The sequence below is a fragment of the Thermobia domestica genome, chromosome 11 (assembly GCF_964235325.1).
Source record: "Thermobia domestica chromosome 11, izTheDome1.hap1.1, whole genome shotgun sequence".
In the NCBI taxonomy this organism is placed as follows: Eukaryota; Metazoa; Arthropoda; class Insecta; order Zygentoma; family Lepismatidae; genus Thermobia; species Thermobia domestica.
In genome coordinates this window covers 261,235,159-261,260,464 of record NC_137464.1, presented here as the reverse complement: position 1 = coordinate 261,260,464, position 25,306 = coordinate 261,235,159, and the positions used below count along the sequence as shown (strand labels likewise).

General features: G+C 35.5%; 1 protein-coding gene across 1 annotated transcript in view; it reads left to right on the top strand.

The window, feature by feature from the left end:
* LOC145665007 (actin-5C-like) overlaps positions 1-16,982 on the top strand; it is a 34,612-nt gene extending 17,630 nt beyond the window's left edge. The window contains exons 3-5 of the mRNA XM_081732194.1: positions 4,547-4,786; positions 9,879-10,017; positions 15,180-16,982. Coding sequence (XP_081588320.1) covers positions 4,547-4,786; positions 9,879-10,017; positions 15,180-15,805 — 1,005 coding nt within the window. The 3' untranslated portion in view covers positions 15,806-16,982. The remainder of the gene's footprint in view (positions 1-4,546; positions 4,787-9,878; positions 10,018-15,179) is intronic.
* Positions 16,983-25,306: the final 8,324 nt, after the last annotated feature.

Genomic DNA, 25,306 nt, shown 5'->3' with positions numbered 1-25,306 from the left:
AAACTGATTTAAGCTTCTCCTCACGTTTTTTGTGCTTAACTGATTAAAATCGCTTCGTAAACGTTGCAGAAAGAATTATGAAACACAGCGTATATCGTGATATCTTAATCATGACATGTGTATCAGTTTCCCAACATTATGTACTCATTGTATTGAAAGCCGCATTACTATAATCATTAACATTCTTTCGTCACTTATTGCCGCTTATGAACGAAGCTGCGCGAACTCGAGTAGTTACCTTATTCGTTTAAAGTAATCAGATGTTGCGTCAAGCAGCTTACGTTCAGAATGAGCTGTGTAGTGTGGCTATATATACTTCATTAAAGTTTGTTTTGCTCTTTGCACTATTTCTAAGAAAGAGTAAGATTAATTTTAAACTTTCAAACTATGCTATGCATATAGAGTTAAGATGCACTATTGGTCACTTGAACCCAGGTCTTCGGTTTATTATGTCGATGCGTAAACATACTATCCAACCCGCCCCTGAACAATCATAAGTTCTAATACTGTTGCAGTATGCTGAGCCAGTCAATGTATAGACTGTACCAACAGTGTCTACATTACAATAAATCTCTGACGGTGGAAGTTCAACCGTAAGTGTTTTGTAATGTAGACACTGTTCTGTAAAAGCACAATAGTTATGGCACAGTCCTTGTAATCTGAGTGGCTGAACATAACTTGAGTGATAGAATGTAGGACTGTTGAGTGAGCAAATTGGATAGCGCAGTAAAAGCATCGGCACGATAAGTTCGAGACCCAGGTTCGAATCTTACTCATTATATATAATTGAATTCACAGCCGATAGATGATTTTATGGTAAAGTAGATTATTTCTACTCACGCATAGCATATATGGTAAACGGAAGTCTTGTAGAAAGACTGTGTGTAGGTACCACAGCGAAGTCTGTAAGAGCGCTAGAAATATTCTTTATGGACTCAGTTTTCCAAGAGTAAGTTCCATAATTTTGAAAAAGGATAGCAATAAATGTTTTTGTTGTATTTAGTTTCCCTAGAATATAGTTCCACCTCCACCCTTATCCTTCTGTTGACTTCCGGTTTTAATATACATTCAACTGGCATGGCCGAGCGGTCTGACATCTGTCGCGAGTTTCAATTCCGCTCAGGACTTGTATATTGTGTCCTTTCGTTGATGTGTTCTTACGCAAAACATAAAAATGTAATATAAAATACCAGCTTCAGCGTTCGATTTCTATAGTTTGGAAATCTATCGGGAATGCACAGTACGCATTGATTTCGTACGAGTAAAGCTGGAGCGGGCCTACGTTCCCAGTGCCATGAACGACAGGGTGGTGTGCTCTGCCTTGTCTACATCGTAACGAAAGAGAACAAATGGGAGGGGATAAATTTTAGACTACATATGCCGTAAATATAAAACTGGGTCCATCCTTCCAGCTGATGACACGACTCTTTTTGTAAAGTATTAATATGGAAAGAGTAGAAATATATTGAAAGCCACGTACACTTGACACTGAAGGCAGCGTAGAGGATGCAGTGAACAATTTCTGACTAGGGATGATTTTAAAGTTTAACCTTCAATCTGGGGATGACCTGTATATTTCCTGAAAGGGTTTGCCAAGAAGTTCCAAAACAAATTTCAATTTCTTGCCCGGAAGTGACCCACCCCTTCAGGGTTGGAAATATATAGAACGTGACCTATATATGTCCTATATATCAAAGTACTCCGTATGGCTAGTAGAGTAAGAATGTAATATGCACTGCCCAATTATATCCTATATCAAGGTAATAAACCCAAAAATGATTTCACTGTAAATATCCTATATTAGTGAACCTCGCTATCACACCGTAGGGTGGTCGTGAGACAATGTGAGTTACGTGGCCTCGCACCTTAATGGCCAAGTCCTGACAGCACCATCTTGCCAGGGCCGTGACGTGCGAGTTACATGACTTACACATAGCCAATAACTAAAGCCAAGCTCCGGCAAACATCCAGCCGGAGCTGCCTCCCCTGTCACTACGTGGACCTTGTCGTGGCTTGCTTAAACCCTGAATGGTGACCAGTCTGGTTTATATAGCTACAAAGATCTGTTCGGATCAAGTAACTGAGCCGAAATTACTACCAGACTAGTTTTCCCCTAATTAGTAACTCAAAAGCTATTGAACGTCTTGTACCATGTGACTTATTAAACTCATCTAGATGAGAATTGACGAATATATAATTCGCTTCTGATTGTATAATAAAGGCTTCTTCTGATTGACGAATGAGAACGTACTGGTCTGACAATGTATATAGAGGGAAATCGCGGACAACAAATCAAAATACGTAAACCGAATGTCACATCTAGCCATAAGTCACATTAGTTGATACCAAATGACTTACTGTTGACTGGATATTATGGATATGCTTTTCTCAACTTTATAGCCCCACTAATATAGGATATTCATAGTGAATCATATTTTTTGTTGTATTCATTAATATGGGATATAATTAAGTAGTGCATACCCTTAATCTACTAGTCATGCAGGTCACTTGGATATATAGGTCAAGTTCTATATCTTTCCGAACCTGAAGAGGTGGAGTCACTTCTAGGCAAGGAATTGACTTGTTTTGGAACTTACTCGACAAACCCTTTCAGGAAATGTTATTCCCAGACTTAAGGTTTAACTTTGAAGTGATCACTCTTTCTAATTAAAATTCCATCTTTTGTTAGAAATCCAATGCAAAGATTTTCAAAAAAGAAAGCAAAATATTGGAGCTAATCATTCAATAATAAAAATGGATTTTGCAAAAACTTACAGCAGTACATTGATGTGAAGATGAAATTCAGGCAGCTCATTGAAGTAAGGAGCAGATGCCTTATTTACCTGTTGAACCTTGTTAGAAGACATTTTTATTTGAACATTTGTACGGGGGGGCGCGGTGGCTCAGTGGTAGAGCGTTCACCTCCGGTGCTTGGGGTCCCTGGTTCGATCCCAGTTCGCGCCGTGTGGACTTTGTGGTGGACAAACACCGTGCTCGTGGGTTTTCTCGGGGTTCTTCCGTTTCCTCCCACTTTCTTCATTCCACCATTTCACTCATCTCTCATCATCAGTCTCCTTTAGCCTAACCGGCATAACCGTGGGACGTAAAACAGATTTCATTTTATTTCGAACATTTGTAGGTGTCAGTGATTTTAAATGTTATGTACAATAGAATGTATGGACCTGCGTTAAAAATATCTACTCTGCATAATATAGCTGTTTTCGGTAATCTACAATGTAAACTCTTTTACCCCCCTTTTTTCTTTATTTATTGAAAACAGATTTTGACGTAGACGATGAAAAGTGGATTTTTGACCTTCCCATAGAAAAGGAACTGTCGTTGGTATGAACGCTAAGTTCTTACGGCAGAAAATGAAATAAATAAATAAATAAATAAATAAAAAATTTTACATGGAACTTTTTTTTCATAGATGTAGCCTAGTCACAACTATGTATGTTTATATATCGTTGTCTTGACGAGTCTTATTCATACGCACGAATTCGTGCAATATGTATGATTATAAAGACGAAATAAAATGAAATTAATTCAACCTGTATTCTGCAAATTCGTTGTGAAGGTACACACAGCTATTACGATATTCGAAGAGAATGCATTATGGAAGGCAGAGATTCAGTAGCAGCACAAAAGTATAGGCAATCAGAAGCCTTCATTATAAACCCTCTTTCCTAATTATACATGATAAACAATAAGAGCATTATCATTGCACATATTAGTGGACATATTTGTTTAAAACTCGTTAACAATAAGACACTTCGACATACTTGTTCAGCTAATAAGAATTTTACCCTCAGTCAAAACGTGGAGCACATTACGGTTTTCAGAAAACCTTTGAGAACAATAAGATGGTTCAAGTGTAATTAAGTAAACATTACCCGACATTAAAATCCAATAATATTTGTATAAATGTACTTAAATGCAATGTACAGCATTACTCATGTTCATGATTTCGTACTGTGTAACATAAGAAAAATTGTAGTTTTCAAAAATAAAACTAATCCATAGAACCTATGGTACTAAGTTCAAGATCATACCCGTATCCACTTAGGACAAAAATATTCTAGGTTCACTGTTCCATAATTCACAAATTTCCTTTGCAGCTGATCAATTTCCAATATTATGTCCAATTTATGTAACGTACGTAACACTCATTTCAATGAATATTTTTTAGCTCCTTATTTTTATGAAATACTAATATACATTCCGCTAGCATCTTTAGTACTATCTTCTTGCAGGCTTGAAGTACCATTTGCTCTAATTCTTTGTAGTTATACAGATCTAAGTACTATCTAAATTTAACGTACGTAAGGATGGAGTGGTCCTATGATAACTCTACACTACCTCAAGATTTTAGTTTTTCAGGAAAATATTAATTTTCCTTGTATTGCTGTTATTTAGGATATTCAGAAAGTTAATTTTTATATGTAGTAAATATGTCAGTGTCCAAGATCATAGTATTAGTGGTCGCAGATTGAGCTAAACCAGCAATATATAAGCATTTCTACATCTGTAATTTTTATAATTCCAGGGTGTAATGGTAGGAATGGGTCAGAAGGATAACTACGTAGGTGATGAAGCCCAATCTAAGCGAGGTATTCTAACTTTGAAATATCCAATTGAACATGGTATTGTTACTAATTGGGATGACATGGAGAAAATCTGGCATCACACATTCTACAATGAACTTCGAGTGGCGCCCGAGGAGCACCCTGTTCTTCTCACGGAAGCCCCACTCAACCCCAAAGCCAACAGAGAAAAGATGACACAGGTAAGGTGACGTTGACATAAATGACCATGAGAAACATAATTTTGTTACCTTTAAAAAATAATTTACATTGCTTCCATTTTATAAAAGTGAGAGATTTATGTCCAAGAAAAGATATCTGGAATCAGAACTGATAATCTGTAGATGTATAGTACATATGTAAAGAATTTTGACTCCTAAATTTTATGCATTTTTATATTTTATTTACCTGTTATCCTAGGCACATAAAAAATACGTACACGTACAGGTAGACGCCCCTGTAAATTGCGAAATGGATAAGAAACTGAAATTTTATACAATACAAATATTGAGGGAGAACGTTGCTGACATTAATTTATTAATTTGTTGTAGAACATGTGTTGTTAAATGGATGTCAGCTAAATGTTAGTGAAGATATTGTAAATTTAAGAGAAATTGCGCCTGTACAAATTAATTGGTGTTCAAAATGTTGACAATTACGTCTCATACATTCGTCAAATCGGTCCTGTAGGTCGATGAACATTTTAGTGAGCACAGGTTGCTGGAACGACAAAGCAAATGACCAAATCTCGTAACTCTGGTATAGTGGTAGCGGGTTATCTATTCGGAAAATTGCTTTCTTTCAGCGTATCCCATATGTAGGCATCTAAAGCCGTGAGGTCAGGGAAGGGGAAGGATATGGTAAATTCGTTTCGCGGGAAATCAAGCGATGTCCAAACTCGTGTGGGCAGTAGCTGTCTTGCTGTGGCCATTGTTGTTGTAACGACAGATTTTTAGTGTGGCAAAAACCGTGAATGGGTCGATAATCACCTGTCGATTGATGTAGCGATCAAGATATACATGGCTTTCATCACTAATCCATATCTTGATGAAATCTTAATTTGCAATATCCCGCAGAGCAATACAGTAGACGTACGCGTACATCTCTTGCAGTCAGATACTGCCCTACAACGTATGAGCGCAAATAGTGCTAGACAGTAAACACCTTCTCCATTATGAGTAACATCGCGCAAACTACATACTATTCTAGTCTACACACATACAGGTGGTGCCCACAGCTCATACCATATTGCAGCTGCCCTTCATCCAAACTCGAATTTCAGTACTGTTTAGGCGCATACTGTGCTACCAGATTAAGTGTTGCCAACCCAATAGTTCATATTTGTTTCAAATAAGCTAAATCAGGTTGTTACCTATGCTACTTTCATGATTCAGTGTTACAAACTAAAGACACTACAGGATCACAAACACCCGTAAACAAGTTTTGGATGCTTCAACAATAGCGCAAATTAAATAGACGGGATAATGCATACCCAATGTACAGTCATGTCTAAAATTGATTCTCACATGTCTATAAATATGTTGTAGGAATATAATTTGATAATGATTTCGCTAGGCCAGACATGTATGTGGAAAATTTCATGTCAAAAGAGCAGTAAATAACAGTATAACGAAAAAATATTGTCTTGTCCACTTAGCAACATTTTGTTTTACTCATTCTAATTTTCGTATTTATAATTCTTTTCCTATGAAATTTACCACAAATACTATGTATATAATTTCCCGATTATACACATAGTATCAGTATGAAAAGTCCACCCGCAAAATCACTATCAAATTATTCCCACAACAACAGTTACAGATATGCCACAATCATTTTGGACATGATTGTGTACCTTAGTGTCGAATATTATATATGATCATGACTTACTTCGAATAAGTAGAGCAAGGAATTTGGTTGTTTTTCAAAGCTTTTATTTCGAAAGAGTGCCTAGAGAACTCATATCCAATTAATTTTCAATAGACAAAACTATCATAATACCTTCCTTAGCAATTTGATTTTTCTGGTATAGATTGATGTACTGCTTAATATGGAGTATCTGTGGAAACTGTTGGAAACCATTGTTGCATTCCTTTGCTTCTGTTACATTACAACAACAGTTTTTGGGAGACTTAATTACTAATTCTCGGAATTACATAATTCTAAGCAGGGCTGCAAACTTAGCCAGTTTTTACTGTTCTCGAACGGTTGCTGTAAAGGGCGTTATAATCTTTACATAAATTATGTATGATGAATGTGATACCTAAGTTTTTCGAAATAAAACAGTTTGAAATAGATTTTTCCATACTTTGTAACTTTTTTTTTTTATTTTTTATTTTTTTTTTTTTTTTTTTTTATTATTTACTACTACTACTCATTCGAAATTTGTCGTATGGACTCATAATGGTATTACACTAGGTGACTTCTGTGTAGCTTTGTCCCGTTCGTCTCATATGCGTTATTACTGTTTGTAGTGTCTTCTAAAATTTGGAGGCTTGCGATCCTATAGTGTCCTTAGTGTGATACCTTAAATAATACATATGATACCAATGAATTTCCGTTTAACATGTAAGGTGTGAAATGTGTAATAACCTTTCGTAGTGTGTAACTATTGGGTTGGCAACATGGTTAATCTTGATGGAATCGGTGAGTATGTTAGTGTACTCTTTAGCCTGTCGATAGTTGTACGGTACAAAAGTATCTCAAAGTACTAGTGCGGTCGGTATAAAATTTACTAAAATCAAAAATTATCTAAAATGTTCGAAAAACGATGCCTTATATTAAACAATGCATTTAAAGCAAAATAGTTTGAGGCTTGAATTAAACAAATTGAGGATGCTATAAACCGCAATACATTAAATGGAGACTAGAATATTTGTTCCAGGTGAAGAATTGCGTAATAAATGTAAAGAAAAAAATAGTTGAAGTTTTTATGAAAATTTCTTTTATAGTTTAAAGATTTACAAGCAAGTGGTCTGTAATACTGAAATGAGAAGTTGAAACTAGGCTTATGTAATATAAATGATAGAAATTTCTTGCTCTGAAACTAGTCTTTCCGAAAAGTAAATTAAAATTATTGCATAGAAATCTAGATAAAATGATTGACTAAATTGAATGATTGACACGGTAATAAATTTTATCGTGGGTTAGTAATAAAAAAAATAGATTCTTTCATGTAGTGTACAACTAAAAATAGCATATTTTATGTACAATCTGTATATAAAATATATTATTCAATATTCCGACTATGGAAGAGTTATAAAATACGTGGAGGATATTACAACGAAATAGCTTCAAGGTAGTATCTCAACCTTTTCCAGATCTCCAGAATTAGATCAAACTATACTTGATTCATTGTCGGGATATTGAGTGAAGAACAAGTAGGACAGGAGCTAATTAAGTAATTTAGTCTTTAAAGCTGTTGTGGCATTGTAAATCAGAGGATGTTCCCAGGGTTTAGGACACGTGCGGCTGTTTAGTTGGATCGGTCCAGCTTTGAAAGAACAAAATTGATGTACTTTCCACGTAAGCTAGACGTATTTAGTCTTATGGCTTAAATATGCAGTTTGGGGAAATCTTAGCAGCATAATACTATGCAAGGAAATAGTGCCTAAAGCAAGTTACATCAGATGCTTACATTCTTTTCATATTCAATTGCAATATTGAATAGGAGAGAATATTTTGAAATATGTAATCTCTGCTTAATGTTGATACAGTGATAGCAGAACTTAAAATTTGTAAATTATGGACGAAATGATACTGAATCTGAAACATGTTTGTGTGCTATAGTGAAGCATTTTTATTAAGTGAGAAGGCTCTAATTGAAGCAGCTCTCCAGGGTTGTGTATATAATAATAATAATAATAATAATAATAATAATAATAATAATAATAATAATAATAATAATAATAATAATAATAATAAAAAGCAACATGTGAATAAACTAAAGAATTTTAGTGGTTGGAGGATGAATTTTGGAAATGTAGCAACCGTAGATTGTCTGCTACTGCTTTTGACTTGTGTTCATGGTGACAAGTCTTACTCGGGCGTTCAACTTCATGTATGCATGCATGGGGTCTTTGGTTCAATCCCAGCTCGTGCCAAGTGAACTTTGGAAGACAAACGCCGTGTGCGTGGGTTTTCTCGGGCTTCTCCCGTTTCTTCCCACTTTGTTCATTCCACCATTTCATTACTCATCAGTCTCCTTTAGCCCAGATGGCATCACCGTGGGACGTAACTTTTTTTTTCTTTTTAATGTGTGCAGTGCGTTTGAATAAGTATTTACTCCTATCAAGAGATACTACAGTCTTTGTATTTCTTGTTCGGATTTTCAACGGACTTAGTAAGTTACTGAATTGTGTTGAGTTTTTTTTCTTTCAATTTTGAGCCCTCCATTCGATAGAGCATCAGAGTTTTTTTTCTTTCAATTTTGAGCCCTCCATTCGATAGAGCATCAAAAACTATCTGAAAGAAGTGATGGGATTTTTCGCGTCACTCTTACCGTTCCCAAGATGTTGGCAAATAAAGTTCCGATTTCGAGAGATTTAAGAAGCCATATCTCGGGAACCGTAAGTCAGAGATAACATTGATTCAGTGACAATACCAATTTTTAATTCAATTAATATTGCGTGATTATTGATTCGATAATTATTGTCAATTATTAATCAAATAAATTTAATATAAAATTTCATAGAAATTTCGAAAATTTAAGTTCGTTCTGGCAATGCTCTTGGAACATTCTCATTTTTAAAAAAAAAAAATTTAATAACTTTCAGCCTAGTTCCATCCACACTCGCGTCATGCACAAACCGTTGCCTTAGTGTTTTTAGCTTAATAAGTAAAAATCCCATAGCAGTTCTTGATAATATTTTTGAGACTGAGACTTAGAATCAGTGTTAATGGCGGAAAATTACTTGGTCCGCTCGGACTGTGTATTTTTTGACTTAACATTTAAAGGGGAGTATGGGAAAAGTGGTGGTGATTCGTAAAGACTCTATAGTCCAATGCTTTATATTGAAGGAATATTAACATATTGAAGTAAATGTTTGTAATTGTCATTAGATTGTGTATACTCGTATCTAATCGTAATTCAAATCTGCCTTCACTTCAGCTCCTTATACGTTCACTTGTCCTATACTTGAGAACCTCAGTGGAAAGAATATTGGCCAGCTTTAGTGGCTTAGTAATGCCATTAGCTCGTGTAGGTAAATGGGCTGGAACATATCTTTTAATGAAAATCTTCAGTTATAGGATTTAAATGTAATTGGTGTATAATTTTATATTTAATACTTGCAGATCATGTTCGAGACCTTCAACACCCCTGCCATGTACGTAGCAATTCAGGCTGTGCTGTCGTTGTATGCTTCTGGTAGAACAACTGGTATTGTGCTCGACTCCGGAGATGGTGTCTCTCACACTGTGCCAATCTATGAAGGTAAGCTTTTTAAAAAGTAATTACTTACAAAACACAAGGGACATCTATTTATATAACTTTACCCTCCTCCATGTTATTTGTAGTAATAAAGTTAATCTTGGAAAAAGTTTAACAAACTGTTAAAGCTAGTTCCATAGACAAATGAACACTTGTAAAGCTTGATTAGTTTTCCCTTATTTCATAATTTTACGTAGAAAAAATCTGTGGCGCGAATTTGAAATTTTTCCTGTTTACCACTGGACCAAACGTCTGGTTGCTAATAATTGATTTGTTGGCTTACGTACAGATTATTAAAGTTTGCTGTTCGCGAATTTCAGTTGAAGACTTCCAGTTTGCTATAATATGAAATCAGTGTTCAGATTTAAATGCTAGAATGCTGCAGCTAAGATTTATAGTAATTTCATGATAGAAAAAGACGGGATAGAATCAGAAAATGTTTTATACTTGGGTCAAAATCCGCGATAGTCCTTAACTTCGGAGTGAATTTTCACGGTTCAACGTTGAGGAGTACAAATTCCCTTGTAATACTATTGACAGGGGAGAAAGTTAACCTATATTTGTAAAATTAAATCTTTGTTTCACGTCCTCGGTCATGCCGGCTAGGCTAAAGAAGACTGATGAAAAATGAATGGGAGGAAACTGGAGGACCCCGAGTAAACCCCCACACACGGTTTGTCCACCACAAAGTTCACTTGGCTTGAGCAGGGATCGAACCAGGGACCCCACGCACCAGAGATTAACCTATATTTGTGTTTTGCTTTTATTTTGCGCTATTAGTCAACAGAAATGTTGAAAGTGTCGGTATAATTTCCTCCTATAAAAGCTATAAACATTTTGAATATGTAAAGAAAACGAAGGTATTTTTGATAATACAATTTAAAAGGAGTCTTTTTTTCACATGGTACTTTTCAGGATGATAAACAAATATTGATAGTTAGTTGTAAGCTTATATGTGGATTATTAAAATCTTATATTTGTTTGATCTATTAATTCACATGCATTTTATTACCACAGAAAAATGAGTTTTTAATAACTTGGTGCTCTACAATATAGCTAGATTGTGTTGCCAACCCAACATTGCCATTTTTCAAATGGCACTACGTCAGGTTATTAATTTCAAATCTACATAAAAAAAGGGGGGGGGGGGGCGAGCTGATGCATATTCACAGTACTTTAGTGTCAAATACTCGAGCAAATGGGAAGAAAGTTACAAGGAGTTAAAAATTTGACTTTCTGAAAAAAAAAATTTCGAAAAAAAAAATGTTGATAAGTATCACATCCAGTTTCGTAGATGGTTTGCAATAGACATAGATCATAATACCATTTACAACAACTTCTCAAACTATTCGAGATATATAAAAAAAATGGTTAAACATTCTTTCACACTGTTAGATATGCTTCTAACCAACTTCAGTCTTGCGGTGTAACCTCTAATCTCCTTGTTGATTGGTAGGCTGTCACTCTTGCTCTAATAGTGTTTGAGGTTCTCAATCGAATTCAAATCAGGACTTCTACTTGGCGAATTTCGTTGTCACCAAACTGCTTAATTTTCGTTCAGATTTATAGCATGGCGCATTTTCTCTGAGACAAAAGAACCAGTCAGCAATTTCTGGACAGAAGAAAGTATAATCACTTTCATTGTAGAAATGTATTAACCGTAGTAAGCCAACAACTTTTGATGTTATGTAGCCCCACACAATTACTGCGTCCTCTCCTTGGACACGCAATCTGTTGATGGCGCCTTTCATATTTATACATGTCACTCTGCCACTTCACTCCTCAAATTGATTTCTTTACTATTGTTACAAAAGAACGCGAATACATAACGTTCCTATCAGCTAACTTCTAACAACTGAGCTGAGTAATATTGCACGTACACATGGCACTACCACATGAGAACTTACACTGTAAAACTCCCGCTGTCTATTGGAGAAAATGTATACTTGATGAATGCTTTAGGCACGATTCTGCTACTGTAACACTTGTCACGATGACTATGTAAAAATCAATTTTCGTTAATCTCGAAATATGAAACCTGTCGTTACCATTTTTTTTTTAAAATGGAACATTAATGTTTTTTTTTTTTTGGGGGGGGGGGGGGATAAAGATTCTTCTAGTAATGGAAATCAATCTGCTTGGTTTGTCCGACAGTGCGTATGCAAAAGTGGACACATCCTCTGCTGAGGTGTAAAATAAGTGCATTTTTCAAAACTATATATTCCGTATCACCACATTTGCATTTGTTTGAAAAACATTAGATAAGTTTATTATGTCAGTAATCTCTCATACAACTCTCGAAATTCCCATCAAAAATATAAGCTTAAAAAAAAAATCCTGTCAACATTAGGAAGAAATGTGACCGTGGTCTTACTTTTGACTGATACTGTACTACTTAATGCATTGTATTAGCTGGAACTTTTTTAAAAACTATTTTTGATTTACTTTGCTTCTGTAACATTAAAACGATACTTTTGTGTGTAATTACAAGCTCTCGGGATTACATAATTTTAGTGTTACCAACTTTGCAATTATCTACCCTGTCTCTAGAACTGTTTTGAGGTATCAAATTGCTGTAATCCGCATTATGATCTTGAGATTTATTAAACTGAGATTAGATCTAAGCAGTTTTTCAAAATAAAGGCTTCTGAAGATACTCATTTTCAATCCCTTGTATCTTTGTTCCTTTTATCCGAAATCTACGATATGACCATACTACTAGACACTGAAACACTTTGGATGCATATTGTTCCGTCTGCCCCACTTGACACTATTACTGCTATAGAGAAGACTAAAGTTTAGATGTTTGTGATACTGTAGCGTCCTTTATATGCAACACTAAATCATAAATCTGATATTGTAAGTTGTTTGAAAAAATACTTGGTTGGGTTGGAAACACTGTTACCTTGGTGATATCACAGTATGTCGATGTCCCGCTGCCAATAGGTGAATGTCTTCAATTGTTTTTTTGTTTACTAGTTTAAGGGCGTATCAAGATATCTGTAGATCTTAGTACAAGTTGGCTACGAGTTTGGAGCCCCGCACCTCTTAAGGCCGGCCGTGCTTGAAACCAATTATCTTAAATTAAAATAAACTTTTTTTATTTACTTTTCAAAGAACAATATGTTACATTTACAGAACAATATGCTAAAATGAACTGAAATAATTACTTTCTGATACCCCGAATAGTGATGGAAATACGTATTTTGGAATTGCAAACAAGAAAAATAAAAATTGTTCTAAGAAACTGTTGCCAAGAAGTTTGCACATGAGATTGTAAAATGAAAGTGAGCTCTTACTTTGTGACTGCAAAGACTACATGATTGCATAATTTTATATACCATTTCGTTTGCCTTTATTTCTCGTATGGATTTGTTTTAGATGCCTTGTGCTGGTACCTTCTGACTTTTCGGTTAAGATAGGTTTTATGCGTTCATGAGTATCAGGTTACGAATAGGAAGCTATAAGCTATATAAATAGCTTGACGTATGTAACTTTGCATTTTGTTAGCCCATTATTCCATCTTTGTAAATAAAACTGAAAAAACTCAACTCCTGGCGCAACAGCCTTTAGGGGCCAGAGTAGTTATGTTGGGGTAAAGTGTGATCAGCACATCGGCGTCACCGTTAGTGCTAGTTTTCTAGACCGAAGTTTGCTACTTCATGTAGCTCCTAAATTGTCCTCACGACGCTGGGTGGACTCTGAAGGACACCACCATTTGGTGAATAGTCATCCATCTTTTCTATGGTCACTTGGCATTGAGTTCACTGATCTCATGAGAAACTGTTTCAATGTGGCTAGGTCGTTAGCGTTAAGACACGTGCACATTTAAAATTCCAGTTTCTCTGTTACTAACAAGGAAAGTACTTGAGCTCGAACGGGTAAATACACAGGAAAAGGAAAGCATGTGTAATATTAGCACCCCGGAAGCAAACAGTGATCGTTTTTCTGCAAGATGCTGTAAACATCCGCAAGAGCAGGGCAAAGTAGAATACGTGTCTGAACTTCAGGGCGTCTATAAACTCTGACCCTGGGCCATTTTTGCGGAAAAAGGCTGGGTGGATGGATAAATCTGCGAACACGCGTCACTTTATTTTTAGGGACACATTTTGAATGAAAGTTGTATTCCAGGGTCCTCCCGGAGGGTTCTAGACATGGTGTACCTCACAATTTTCAAATAAGGTAGGTCAAGTAGTATATAGTTTGAAAGGTATTGTAAAAAGAAATAAAATGAAGCAAGTCCCGAGTCTCTACGCTCACCCTGTACAAAATAGTAGGCAGTCAAAACACCAACAGTTGTCATGAAAGTCTACCATTTTACATAGGTGCTCACACAAACTCGGGACTTGTTGCAACTTTTCAAAATACCTTTCTAACGATATATTACTTGCCCCTTTACCATTTAAAAATTGAGTGGACCCAGTTTGGGACCCTCTAGGGGACCCAGGGGCAATACATTCATGCAGCGTGTACCACGAAAGATGAGATACACATGCGGCGATGTTTCCATCCATTCAACGGCTTCCACAAAAATGGCCCTGGGTCAGACTTCATAAACGCCCTGAAGTTATGGCACGTATTTTACTTTGCCCTGCTCTTGCGGACGTTTACAGCATCTTGCCGAAAAACTAACATCACTGTTTGCTTCTGGGGTGCTAATATTACACATGCTTTCCTTTCTGTGCGTATTCGCCCGTTCGAGCCCAAGTACTTTCCTTGTAAGTAAAGGCAAAACAATGTCGAGTAAGAAAATAAAGGGAAACAAACAATAATCAAGGCATTTATACATAGCTAACCCTTCATAACCAACCTGATACCAAATCAAAACGCAAACACAATTCTAGCTTTATTCAGAAAATACCAGAACAAGGGATCAAATATTGTCCACAATAAATCTGTAAGAAAGTAGCAGAATTTTCAACATGAAGTTTGCTGATTGTAAATGTATATGAAGTAATATGAAGTAATTGTGTAATATTACAATTTCAAATTTCTTTTTACTATTACACAAAACAGAATCGAAGTTGAAAGAATACATTTTAGATAATAAATAAAATTGACTGCAAACTCGTAAAATTTTGTGCATCAGCAATTTAAAACTATTACGCTACAATATTTATTGTATTCTGACTTATTTAACTCTTCCCTCTCATCTTCTCTTTCAGGTTATGCATTACCCCATGCCATTTTACGTTTGGACTTGGCTGGTCGAGATCTCACTGATTACCTGATGAAGATCCTTACAGAGAGAGGCTATAGCTTCACCACCACGGCCGAGCGAGAAATCGTTAGAGACATCAAGGAGAAGCTGTGCTATGTCGCTCTGGACTTCGAGCAGGAAATGGCTACCGCTGCGTCTTCCAGTTCTCTTGAGAAATCATACGAGCTTCCCGACGGACAAGTCATCACTATTGGTAACGAGAGATTCCGTTGCCCTGAGGCCATGTTCCAACCTTCGTTCCTTGGTATGGAAGCGTGCGGAATCCATGAAACCACCTACAATTCTATCATGAAGTGTGACGTTGATATCCGAAAGGACCTGTACGCAAACACTGTTCTGTCTGGAGGCACCACAATGTACCCAGGCATCGCTGATAGGATGCAGAAGGAGATTACTGCCCTGGCTCCTTCCACCATGAAGATTAAAATAATCGCTCCCCCTGAGAGGAAGTACTCTGTATGGATTGGTGGCTCCATCTTAGCTTCCCTTTCTACATTCCAGCAGATGTGGATTAGCAAACAAGAGTACGACGAGTCTGGACCATCCATCGTACACAGGAAATGCTTCTAAAACCAGCTTCCAAAACAGAGGGATGCATGGCATGTGGAAATGTTTAATCATCGCACTCCATTCCTTGTTTATTATTTCTTCTGCATGCACAATCATGGACATTGTTTTCTTGAGTACTGTGGGGGGGAATGTTGAAATGCTGAAACGTTGCATGGTATATCCGGATTGTTGTAGGTGTCTGTAAATGTTGGCATTTTTATATGGTGGTCATGCTTTTTGTAAATTGTTTTCTCAGAGGCATTTTTTACATACAAAATTGAGAGGAAAAATCTCTTACAAAAAATAATCTTTTGTACAGTTGATACAAATGGGGGTTTAAAAAAATAGCCAATATAAATTCAGAAATGCTAAGTTTTTAGAATTTTGTCAATCAAGCTTTTGAAATGATTGTGTATAGCATACAGTAAGTAATCTGTATTAACTTTTTCACATTTGTATTTAGTTCGTGTTTCATTCATGGACTTGTATTAAGATGCAAGATTCAGTCAGCCGCCGTTTTTGTTTTATGTAGTATATTCAATAGATGTGTTCCGTAGATTGTTGGTTTTGTATTATCAGTTTTGTAGGCGACTACAAAACCTTACGAAGTGGCATTTGATTTCCTTGAGCTTGTTGGTTTACTTTTTATATTTGCTGGAATAATGTTAGTGGCGCAAAGGAGGGCTCTTAGAGTTGTCTTCTAATGTCTCGTCCCGTTGGAAATACATCCACGCCACAGTTCGAAGTCTTTCTTCGAAGAAAGAAAAAATGGATCCGCCTTGATCTGAGTAGTGGAGTTAGTCCGTAGCAGTTACCCTGGTTGAGAATGTTGGCATTGAAGTTCGCGTGTTGCCATTCAAGCTTGATTACAAAATTCTAAATTTCCACGTAGAAGCTAATAGTAGTCTATGTAGTGGTGAGAACTGTACAAATGACAACTCGCTGTTTCTACTTATATTTTATATTAAAACTCGTCTTCGGTAGTTGAAATACTTTTAAGTGGTAGCAGCGACTTGTTTTCTGCTTAAAGAATAAAGAAATCTTCCAGTATGTAATTTCTACTGCTCCCTGGCAACATATAGAAGTGTGCGTGTGTGTGTGTGTGTATATGTAGCGTACAAAATACTCTTTACAATAAAATTGGCCGCTTTAATACTTTGTAGACTTTTCCATTGTTTAATTTATCTAATTTTGTAAAGAAATCTTGAAGTCAAATAAATTATTAAAAACATTTTTGTGATATACTTTGGATGTTAACTCGCAGACTCCCAAGGCCTTGAGGCCCTGCTTGTATATTATGCCAGTTGATCAGATGTGCGCAAATTGTAAGAAATAATTGAATTCTGGTTATCACTCTAGATGTATGACGTTTATCTGGGTTTGGGATTGTACTAAGTGTTCCGAATGATTTAATACTCAAATATCAATATTCCCTGTATAAAATATTCGGTTCATTGGCGAGAAAGTATTAAGAGTGCCATGGTATTAGCAATATCATAGGTATTTTGACATCATAGGCACCGGTAGGTTAATAACAGCAATTAAGAACTTTCCATAGGGGTAATAAAACTTCTAGAGGCACTGTCTGATCTATAGTGACAATTTTGAAGTGAGTTTATTTCAGGAAATTTCATGACGCTAACACACACTGTATTTGGTGACCCTGCATTGGTTTTTATTGGAGGAGACTGGCACGCAGTGTAGACATGTCCAATCGTAACCACTTTGACTTCCAAGGTCTGTTAATGGTGTAGGATCTCTGCTATGCCAACGCTTCAAAAGACGAAAGGTGCAGTAATCCATCGATATGGCATTCGGAAATTTACAGAAATATTGGTTAAAGAAATAGTATGGATACCAGTTCCTTCTGCAATAGGACTGTCCAACGAGAGGTATGGCTTTATGCAGTCTTCATGCAACCATACTAGATTTTTCAGACTCGCTCCAGGTGTATGTATGTGGTACTTTATTTTTCGGTAACTACTGGCCAAATTTAACGAAATTTGGTAAGCAAGTAGCCCATAGTCTTGGGAATAGACTGAATATTGCCAAATTGAGCTTCTAGCGATATTCTGTAGAACTCGTGTAATAAATTAGCTTCAGATTGAATTTATTCTGTAGCAGATAACTGGATTGGGAACAGTATATTGTCAGTTAGGAGAGATTTTTTTTTTTGGGGGGGGGAGAAGTTCCATATAGTTAACAAAGATTTTTTCTTAGATTTTTGGCGAATTGAAATAATTGGACTGACCGAGAGAGGGGGAGGGGAGGCCACAAAAATTAAATTCCGAGAAATCGAAAGGTAAATTGTAGGACAAATAACTGCAAAATTTTCCCCTTTGAAGGCGGTTTTTATTTCAGCATACCGCTCTAGATTCAGTGTAACTTTTACCCTGTAATACATGATGTAAAATGTGTTGTATTAAGAGTAATAAACAAATATTAGTAATGTAAAGGAAATATTTTACAATGATATCTGACAGTTTGGTTGATATACTAAATACAATAGGTTAGATTTCTAACCTAACCAAATTAGGTTCGGTTAGGTTAGGGTAGATTAAGTTACGATATGTTAGAAATCGAATTTATTACATACCTGAAAGTAATGTGCTTTACACCTGTAACAACTATTCAGTATTATGAGTTCATCGAATTCCTTCCCCCATTCTCATGTAACTGCCGGTTGAATAACTCAAATCGTTACAGCAATACAAGCATTACATTGTATCAATATTGTCCGTGTTACAATCAGATTTCAGTAATGAATGGTACACGGATGGAATAAATGGCAACATTTCTCAGATCGTTGATCTTCCTACTATCAGGATACAGCACGTGCAAGCTATCCAACAGAGCCCATAGGACATCTGTAGCGGACACAACACATTTGGGTTCTGTGCCTGGGTGTTTCTGGACACGAATTTTCTTCCATGCCTCAACAGATGAGTAGATGCATTTAAGAGATGAATCCAAGTTCAGTAGCCGATACTCGAACAGCAGTCACCTTTTGAATTTTCACCTTACTGCCAGTGCAGGGTTCCTACTGGTCAGGGAAGTCAGGAAGAACGCAGGGAAAATGGTACAGGTCAGGGAAACTCAGGGAAAATGTAGTCAGGGAAATTTTATAAAATATTTTTTTCTAACATTAATTGTACACAAATTTCAGCTTAGCCAACCATTAATGGTCAGTGTGAAACATTGCTCAGATTGAGGTAAGTGGAATGTACGTATGAGCAATTATTGTCTCGATGAAATAGTTTATATATATATTCCTTATGTCACCGATACCTGTCATGAAACTCGGGGAATTTCCTGCCAAAGGTCAGGGAAATAATTTCTCGATCAGTAGGAACCTTGCAGTGTCACCCATTGTCGTTGAGTAACATACAAGATGACATCATGCGTATTACATGAAATGGATCCTGCACTGACTTTTCCAACAAGATCGTATTACTGTTCAGTTTTTGATTTTCTCGACAAGTCCAAAAATCAGCACGGCAGAAAGGGGTGACCTTGAACCAGGTAGTAGTAACGTATTCCTTCAAACGTGTGTGAACCAGAACCTAATATAACAAGAAAATGGTAATGTTCTTGTTTTGTCCAAAGCAGGATTCCAAAAAAGACAGTTTTTTCTTGTGTAGAATATGGTCCAGATTCAGAAATTTCCAGCAAACAGGATCAGATTTCAGATGCCCCACGGGATGTTAGTTTCGTTCTATATAACTAGACCGGATGTTTGCATATTTGCATATTTTTTTCCTGATGTGATATTGATATGCTCTTTAAACAGAAATTCGTTTCAGCTGTTTTGGGATAAAATAGTAGTTTTATAGTGCATATATTTACATATTCCGAAGGTTAGTGCATGTTTATGCCGTTATTGCATATAAATGCATATTTAAAGAAACGATCAAATTGATAATTTTTAACGTGTAATAACTTTCGTCATAAATTTAATTCCAAGTTTCTAAAATAAATACTGAAGACCTTGAAATGGTTCTTTGTTATCGGCTTCGAATATTTTCCAAGGTCGTGTAAAAAGAGAATAAGAAAGGGGTGAGTGATTCATTCTTCCGGCACAGTATCAAATCACCTAGTACAAAATTTCCACGTCACCCATCTCAGAAGTTAAAGTTGCTACTGTTGTGTGTGTATGTAGATTTGAAATTGTGATCCTGTGGCAGTATAAAAATACCGAAAGAAAAATCTAGAAGTTATCTCCTGAAACAGGGTCCATTTAGTTGTGTGACTTCTTCAAATTGAATTTTAACTAGCTCAGAATTTTGTCAATTTTTGTCCAACTTAGAAATTTTGTACCATTCAAATTAACAAAGGGACAAAATTTGGGCCACTTTGACTTGTAGTGCCACATCTTCAAATCTGAAATTTAACTACCTCAGAATTTTGCCCATTTTTGTCCACCGATGAAAAACTTTACGTAAAATTCAAGTAAGCGAGGGAAGGCTATTTAAAAATTTGGCCGCTTTGATGACTTGTAGTGCGAATCTTCAAATTCGAAATTTAACTAGCTCACAATTTTGTCCAATTTTCGTTCATTTTTGTCCACCCAAGAAAAAATTTTGAAAATTCAAATGAACGAGGGAAGACAATTTAAAAATTTCGCCACTTTGATGACCTGTAGTGCATCTTCAAACCTGAATTTTAACTATCTCAGAATTTTGTCCGTTTTTGCCCACCCAAGAAATTCTTTTTATAAAATTCAAGTAAAAGAGGGAGAGCCATTTCAAAATTTGGCCACTTCGATCACCTGTAGTGACAGATCTTCAAATTCGAAATTTAACTAGCTCACAATTTTGTCCATTTTTGTTCACAGAAAAAAAAAATGTACCATTCAAATAAACGAGGGAGGGCCACTTCAAGATTTGCCCACTACAATCACCTGTAATGCGACATGTTCAAAATCTGAATTTTAAATCCCTCATAATTTTGTCCGATTTTTGTACCACCAAGAAAAATTATGTACCATTGAAATAAACAAGGGAGGGGCCATTTGAAATTTTGGCCACATCGATCAGTGTGACATGCTTCAATTCGCACGTTAACAAGCTTAGAATTTTGTCCAATCTTTGTATGAGATAGAAAACATTTTGTACCATCCAAATAAACGAGGAAGATCATTTCAAAATTTGACTAATTCAATCACCTCTAGTGTGACATTTTCAAATTCGAATTTTAATTGAAGATGTCAATTTTTGTACATTTTTGTACCACCAAGAAAAAAAATTAACACTCAAATTAACGAAGGAGGATCATTTCAAAATTTTGGCCACTTCGTTCACCAGTAGTGTAACATCTTTAAATTCGAATTCTAACTAGCTTAGAATTTTCACTGTTTTTTGTAGTTTTGTACCACCAAGCTAGTTAAAATTCAAACTTGACGTGTCTCACTACAGGTAAACGAAGTGGCCAAATTTTTAAATATCCGTCCCTGATTTATTTGAATAGTACGAAATTTTTTCCTGGTGGCAAAAATGTGCAAATATTCAAAAAATTCTAGCTAATTAAAATTCGAATTTGAAGTCTCACTGCAGGTCATCGAAGTGACCAAATTTTGAAATGAACCTCCCTCGTTCATTTGGATGATATATATATATCTTTTTGTTGGTGGTTCAAGAATGTGAAAAATTGGAGAAAATTCTAAGCTTGTTAAAATTCGAATTTGAAGATGTAGTACAGGTGATCGATGTGGCCAAATTTTTAAATGGCTCTGTCGTTTGTTTCAATTGTAAAAAAATTTTCTTCGTGGTTCACCAATGTACAAAAACGGGACACAATTATGATCTAATTAAAATTCGAATGTGAAGATGTCGCACTAAAGCTGATCGAAATGGCCAAATTTTAAAATGGGCCTACTTTGTTAATTTGAATGATGCAAAATTTTTTCTTGGATTGAAAAAATGGACAATAATTGGACAAAATTCTGAGCTAGTTAAAATTCGAATTTGGAGATGTCGCACGACATGTGATCGAAGTGGCCCAAATTTTGAAATGGCCTTCCGCCGTTTATTTAAATGGTAAAAAAAATTCTTGGATGGAAAAAATGGACAAAATTCTGCTCTAGTTAAAACTGAAATTTGAAGGTGTAGCACTACAATTAATGGACCCCCTGAAACAATGGATTGAAGTCGAGAGACGTTAACAATTCAAGGAGGAAATATATTTTGCAAAGTGTATGCTAAACAAGTAATGTTTTCAAAGTAAGCATGCTTGTTTTTAGAAGAGGACATTTCCATTTTGTTCGATAGCAAAAGCTTAAACTTCAGCAGCGCCCTATTTTTCGGCCTTCTTATATAGCAATTTGAAGTCTGGTAAGGAGGTCAAGTGTTAAACAACCTTTTTTTTTTTTTTGTTGTTGTTGTTGTTGTTGTTGTTGTTGTTGCATACTCGACAGTTCATCGCAAAGAAACCCTTTAAAATATATTTCGGGACGAAATGAACAACCCTTTTGAAAATAAACTCTACAATTAATTTAAATATTTGCCTTATAAAATCTAAAACTTGTCGCAGCAGTTATTTTTTGAGATAAGTTTCCGAGTTTTCCTTTAAGGAGTTTGAGATTATTTAAATATAAGCTTGTGTTGCTTTGATATGCACCTCAGTCTCCCGAAACGTAACTTACCTACAAAGTCTTCTGTTATGCTTTCGATAACTTAACCTTCTTCCCATTCATGCTCCATGTCTCGCCTCAAATCAGTTTATTCCATTTAAAGTATCAATATTATACATTGTAAATTATTGCTGTTTGAAACTGACAATGTTACGTTAGAAGAAAATATTCTAGGATTAACACATAATTGGACAAAGAAAGTAATTTCAAGTGGATTTATTTTCTTTTAAACAAGAACATAAGATTTTGTATACAGGCTTTTAATACAGTAAAAATTGCCTTCAACAGGCCCCTTATTAAACGGAAATATTTCACGGTCCCCCTTCCCTCAAAAAGTGTTAAATTCTCTTGATTAGTCGGAACCTTTGTTGCGAACAACGAATGTTAAAATATCCCTTTTAAAGGAAATTTTCAAGTTCCGGAATGCAGCGTTTACAAAAGTTGGACATTCTGTGAGTGGTTCGGTATATGAATTACGTTGTCTGTAAATATCATCGTTTGCTTGTTACCCTACATATTTAACCTTTAGTCCAGCGCCATATAAGGCTCTAGATACAGTGCAACTTTTTAAACGAAGTGCAATTTATATAGTAATTTCCAAACCAATAACTATTTCTCTAGCTGGTCTAGAGACATGGAACAAGGAGCATACACAATAGATCAAAAGGAAGCCAAAAGTAGAGAAAAGAGCGCTGAAAAGGGTATAGCATCTACGGTTTGTCTTGGCCTTGGAAAACGTATGTAGGCTTTTCTTTTACTTTATTTTATTCTATTTATTTATTTAGTTTTTGTTTACTGTAAGTTTTATGTGTATTAATTTGTAGCATAACTAAATACTGTAATTTAATACGGTATGTATAACATTTTATTTTATCTCACTATGTCCAATTTTTATTTTTATTTTGCATAGATCTATCTCCGTTAACTTTAAAACCTTTCAGGAAAATTCCACTAGTCAGGTTTTACTATATGCTTATGCTAGAAATGTTTATTTACTTCTCTGAATATATTTATTTTTTATTCACAGATACTTGGCGCATTCTATATATATATATATATATATATATATATATATATATATATATATATATATATATATATATATATATATATATATATATATATATATATAATATGCGTGTAGACGCATTTTAATTTCACATACTAAGCTGTTTCAACCAGAAGAAACCAAATATATTCAAGAAGCCATTTATACTTGCGGAGCTGAAAACATTAAAAGCGAACTTTTATTTATCAATATTAAATTCAGTTCAATTTCAAAGATCATAGGAGCGATGACTAGAACTTTGTAGTGCATTTGAGCTGTTTGATTTAAAAAAAAAAAAAAAAAAAGGTTCCGCCAAGACCAATCGGACAAACATTTTATCGAAAAGCACAGTCAATAGACGAGAAAAATCCTGGCATAAAATTCTTGTCTAATGCAAATAAAGTGTTCCTGGGAACAACGATGCACGAATTACAGATTTATCGGCAAGTAACTTTGCTTCTTTGAAATACTGTCCCTTAACGACCTGTAACACGGAAGGAACATTTTCGATGTACAGTAATGTTTTGACTGACAAATGCACGCTTCTACCAGAAAATACCGAAAACTACATACTTGTCTATTGTAGCATGAATGCATCATAGTTGTACACCAAGTATATGTAGTTCAAGTAATACAACTTTATTATTATTATTATTATTTTAAATAATCACATTTCTCATTTAACTTTAGTTTTGATTGGTGCATATTTATCCTTTTCAGTGCATATTTGCAGTGCATATTTTCGTAATTTTTAGTGCATTTGTATGCATATTTTGCCGTTTTTTAGTGCATATCGATCCGAAGTCTACATATAACATATGTAGGCGTTTTTTCATGTTGCACTGCTGTCCACTGTTTCATTCCTTGTAGCAAAATTTAGTTTTCACTGCTGCGATTTTAACAAGTTTACGACCTTTTGTTGCCGTTGTGTTCAGTAGCGTGCTACCAGGCTCTGCAATCTTAGTTTAAAGTAGATTTATCTTTTGATTGGTTACTTCTGCTGGACTGTGGTTTGACCCCTTCTCTCAGGACAAGTTGTGCCGCAAACCGTCACATACGTTAATTCCTATTTTTAAAGACGCAGGGAACAAATCACACATACACATTTAGTTCGGAAACTGATATACAGATGACAGCACACTGCATTTCCACCATAATCTCATTTTTCGTTGGCGTATGGTTTGATCCTCTCTCTCTCTCTCTCTCTCTCTCTCTCTCTCTCTCTCTCTGTCACCCCTTAAATTTGCTTTTGTTTTCCTTCATTTTCACACATGACTTTATACCCACAATATGTGTAATCACGGATTTGATTAGTTACGAAATCCAAAGTTGGATGACACGTTAACTAGGAAAATTGGGGAAGATATTAAGAGTAGAGTGGAAGCTAGGAAAATGGTGGATTTAATATGGATTCAATTAGGAAGCTCACTATCTGATGGGTAATCTAAAGCTTTTGAATAAATATAATTTTGAAGATTAATGTTTACAAGGAACAGTTTTACGATTAAACTGAAACCTATAAAATCGGGAGTTCATATGGTTCAAGCTTCATTGTTGAAAGGGACGCAAAAACTCTAGTCCAACCAAGCAAACTTTCAGATTTCGCAGAGTTCGTAACTTGTATTTTTATTTAGACAAGTATATAGAACGTGAGAATTATTGAGACATGAAAACACGCAAGAGAAGGTTGCTTCTTACATAGTTGATAAACCAGGTTATATGTATGTCATACAGTATAACCGCATTTATTATTTCAACTTCGTTCTTGTAAATGAATGTTATCAGTTGAGTTCTTTTGACATCTTAATATATTTACTCGTGATTTTATCAAACAACGCAGATTCAC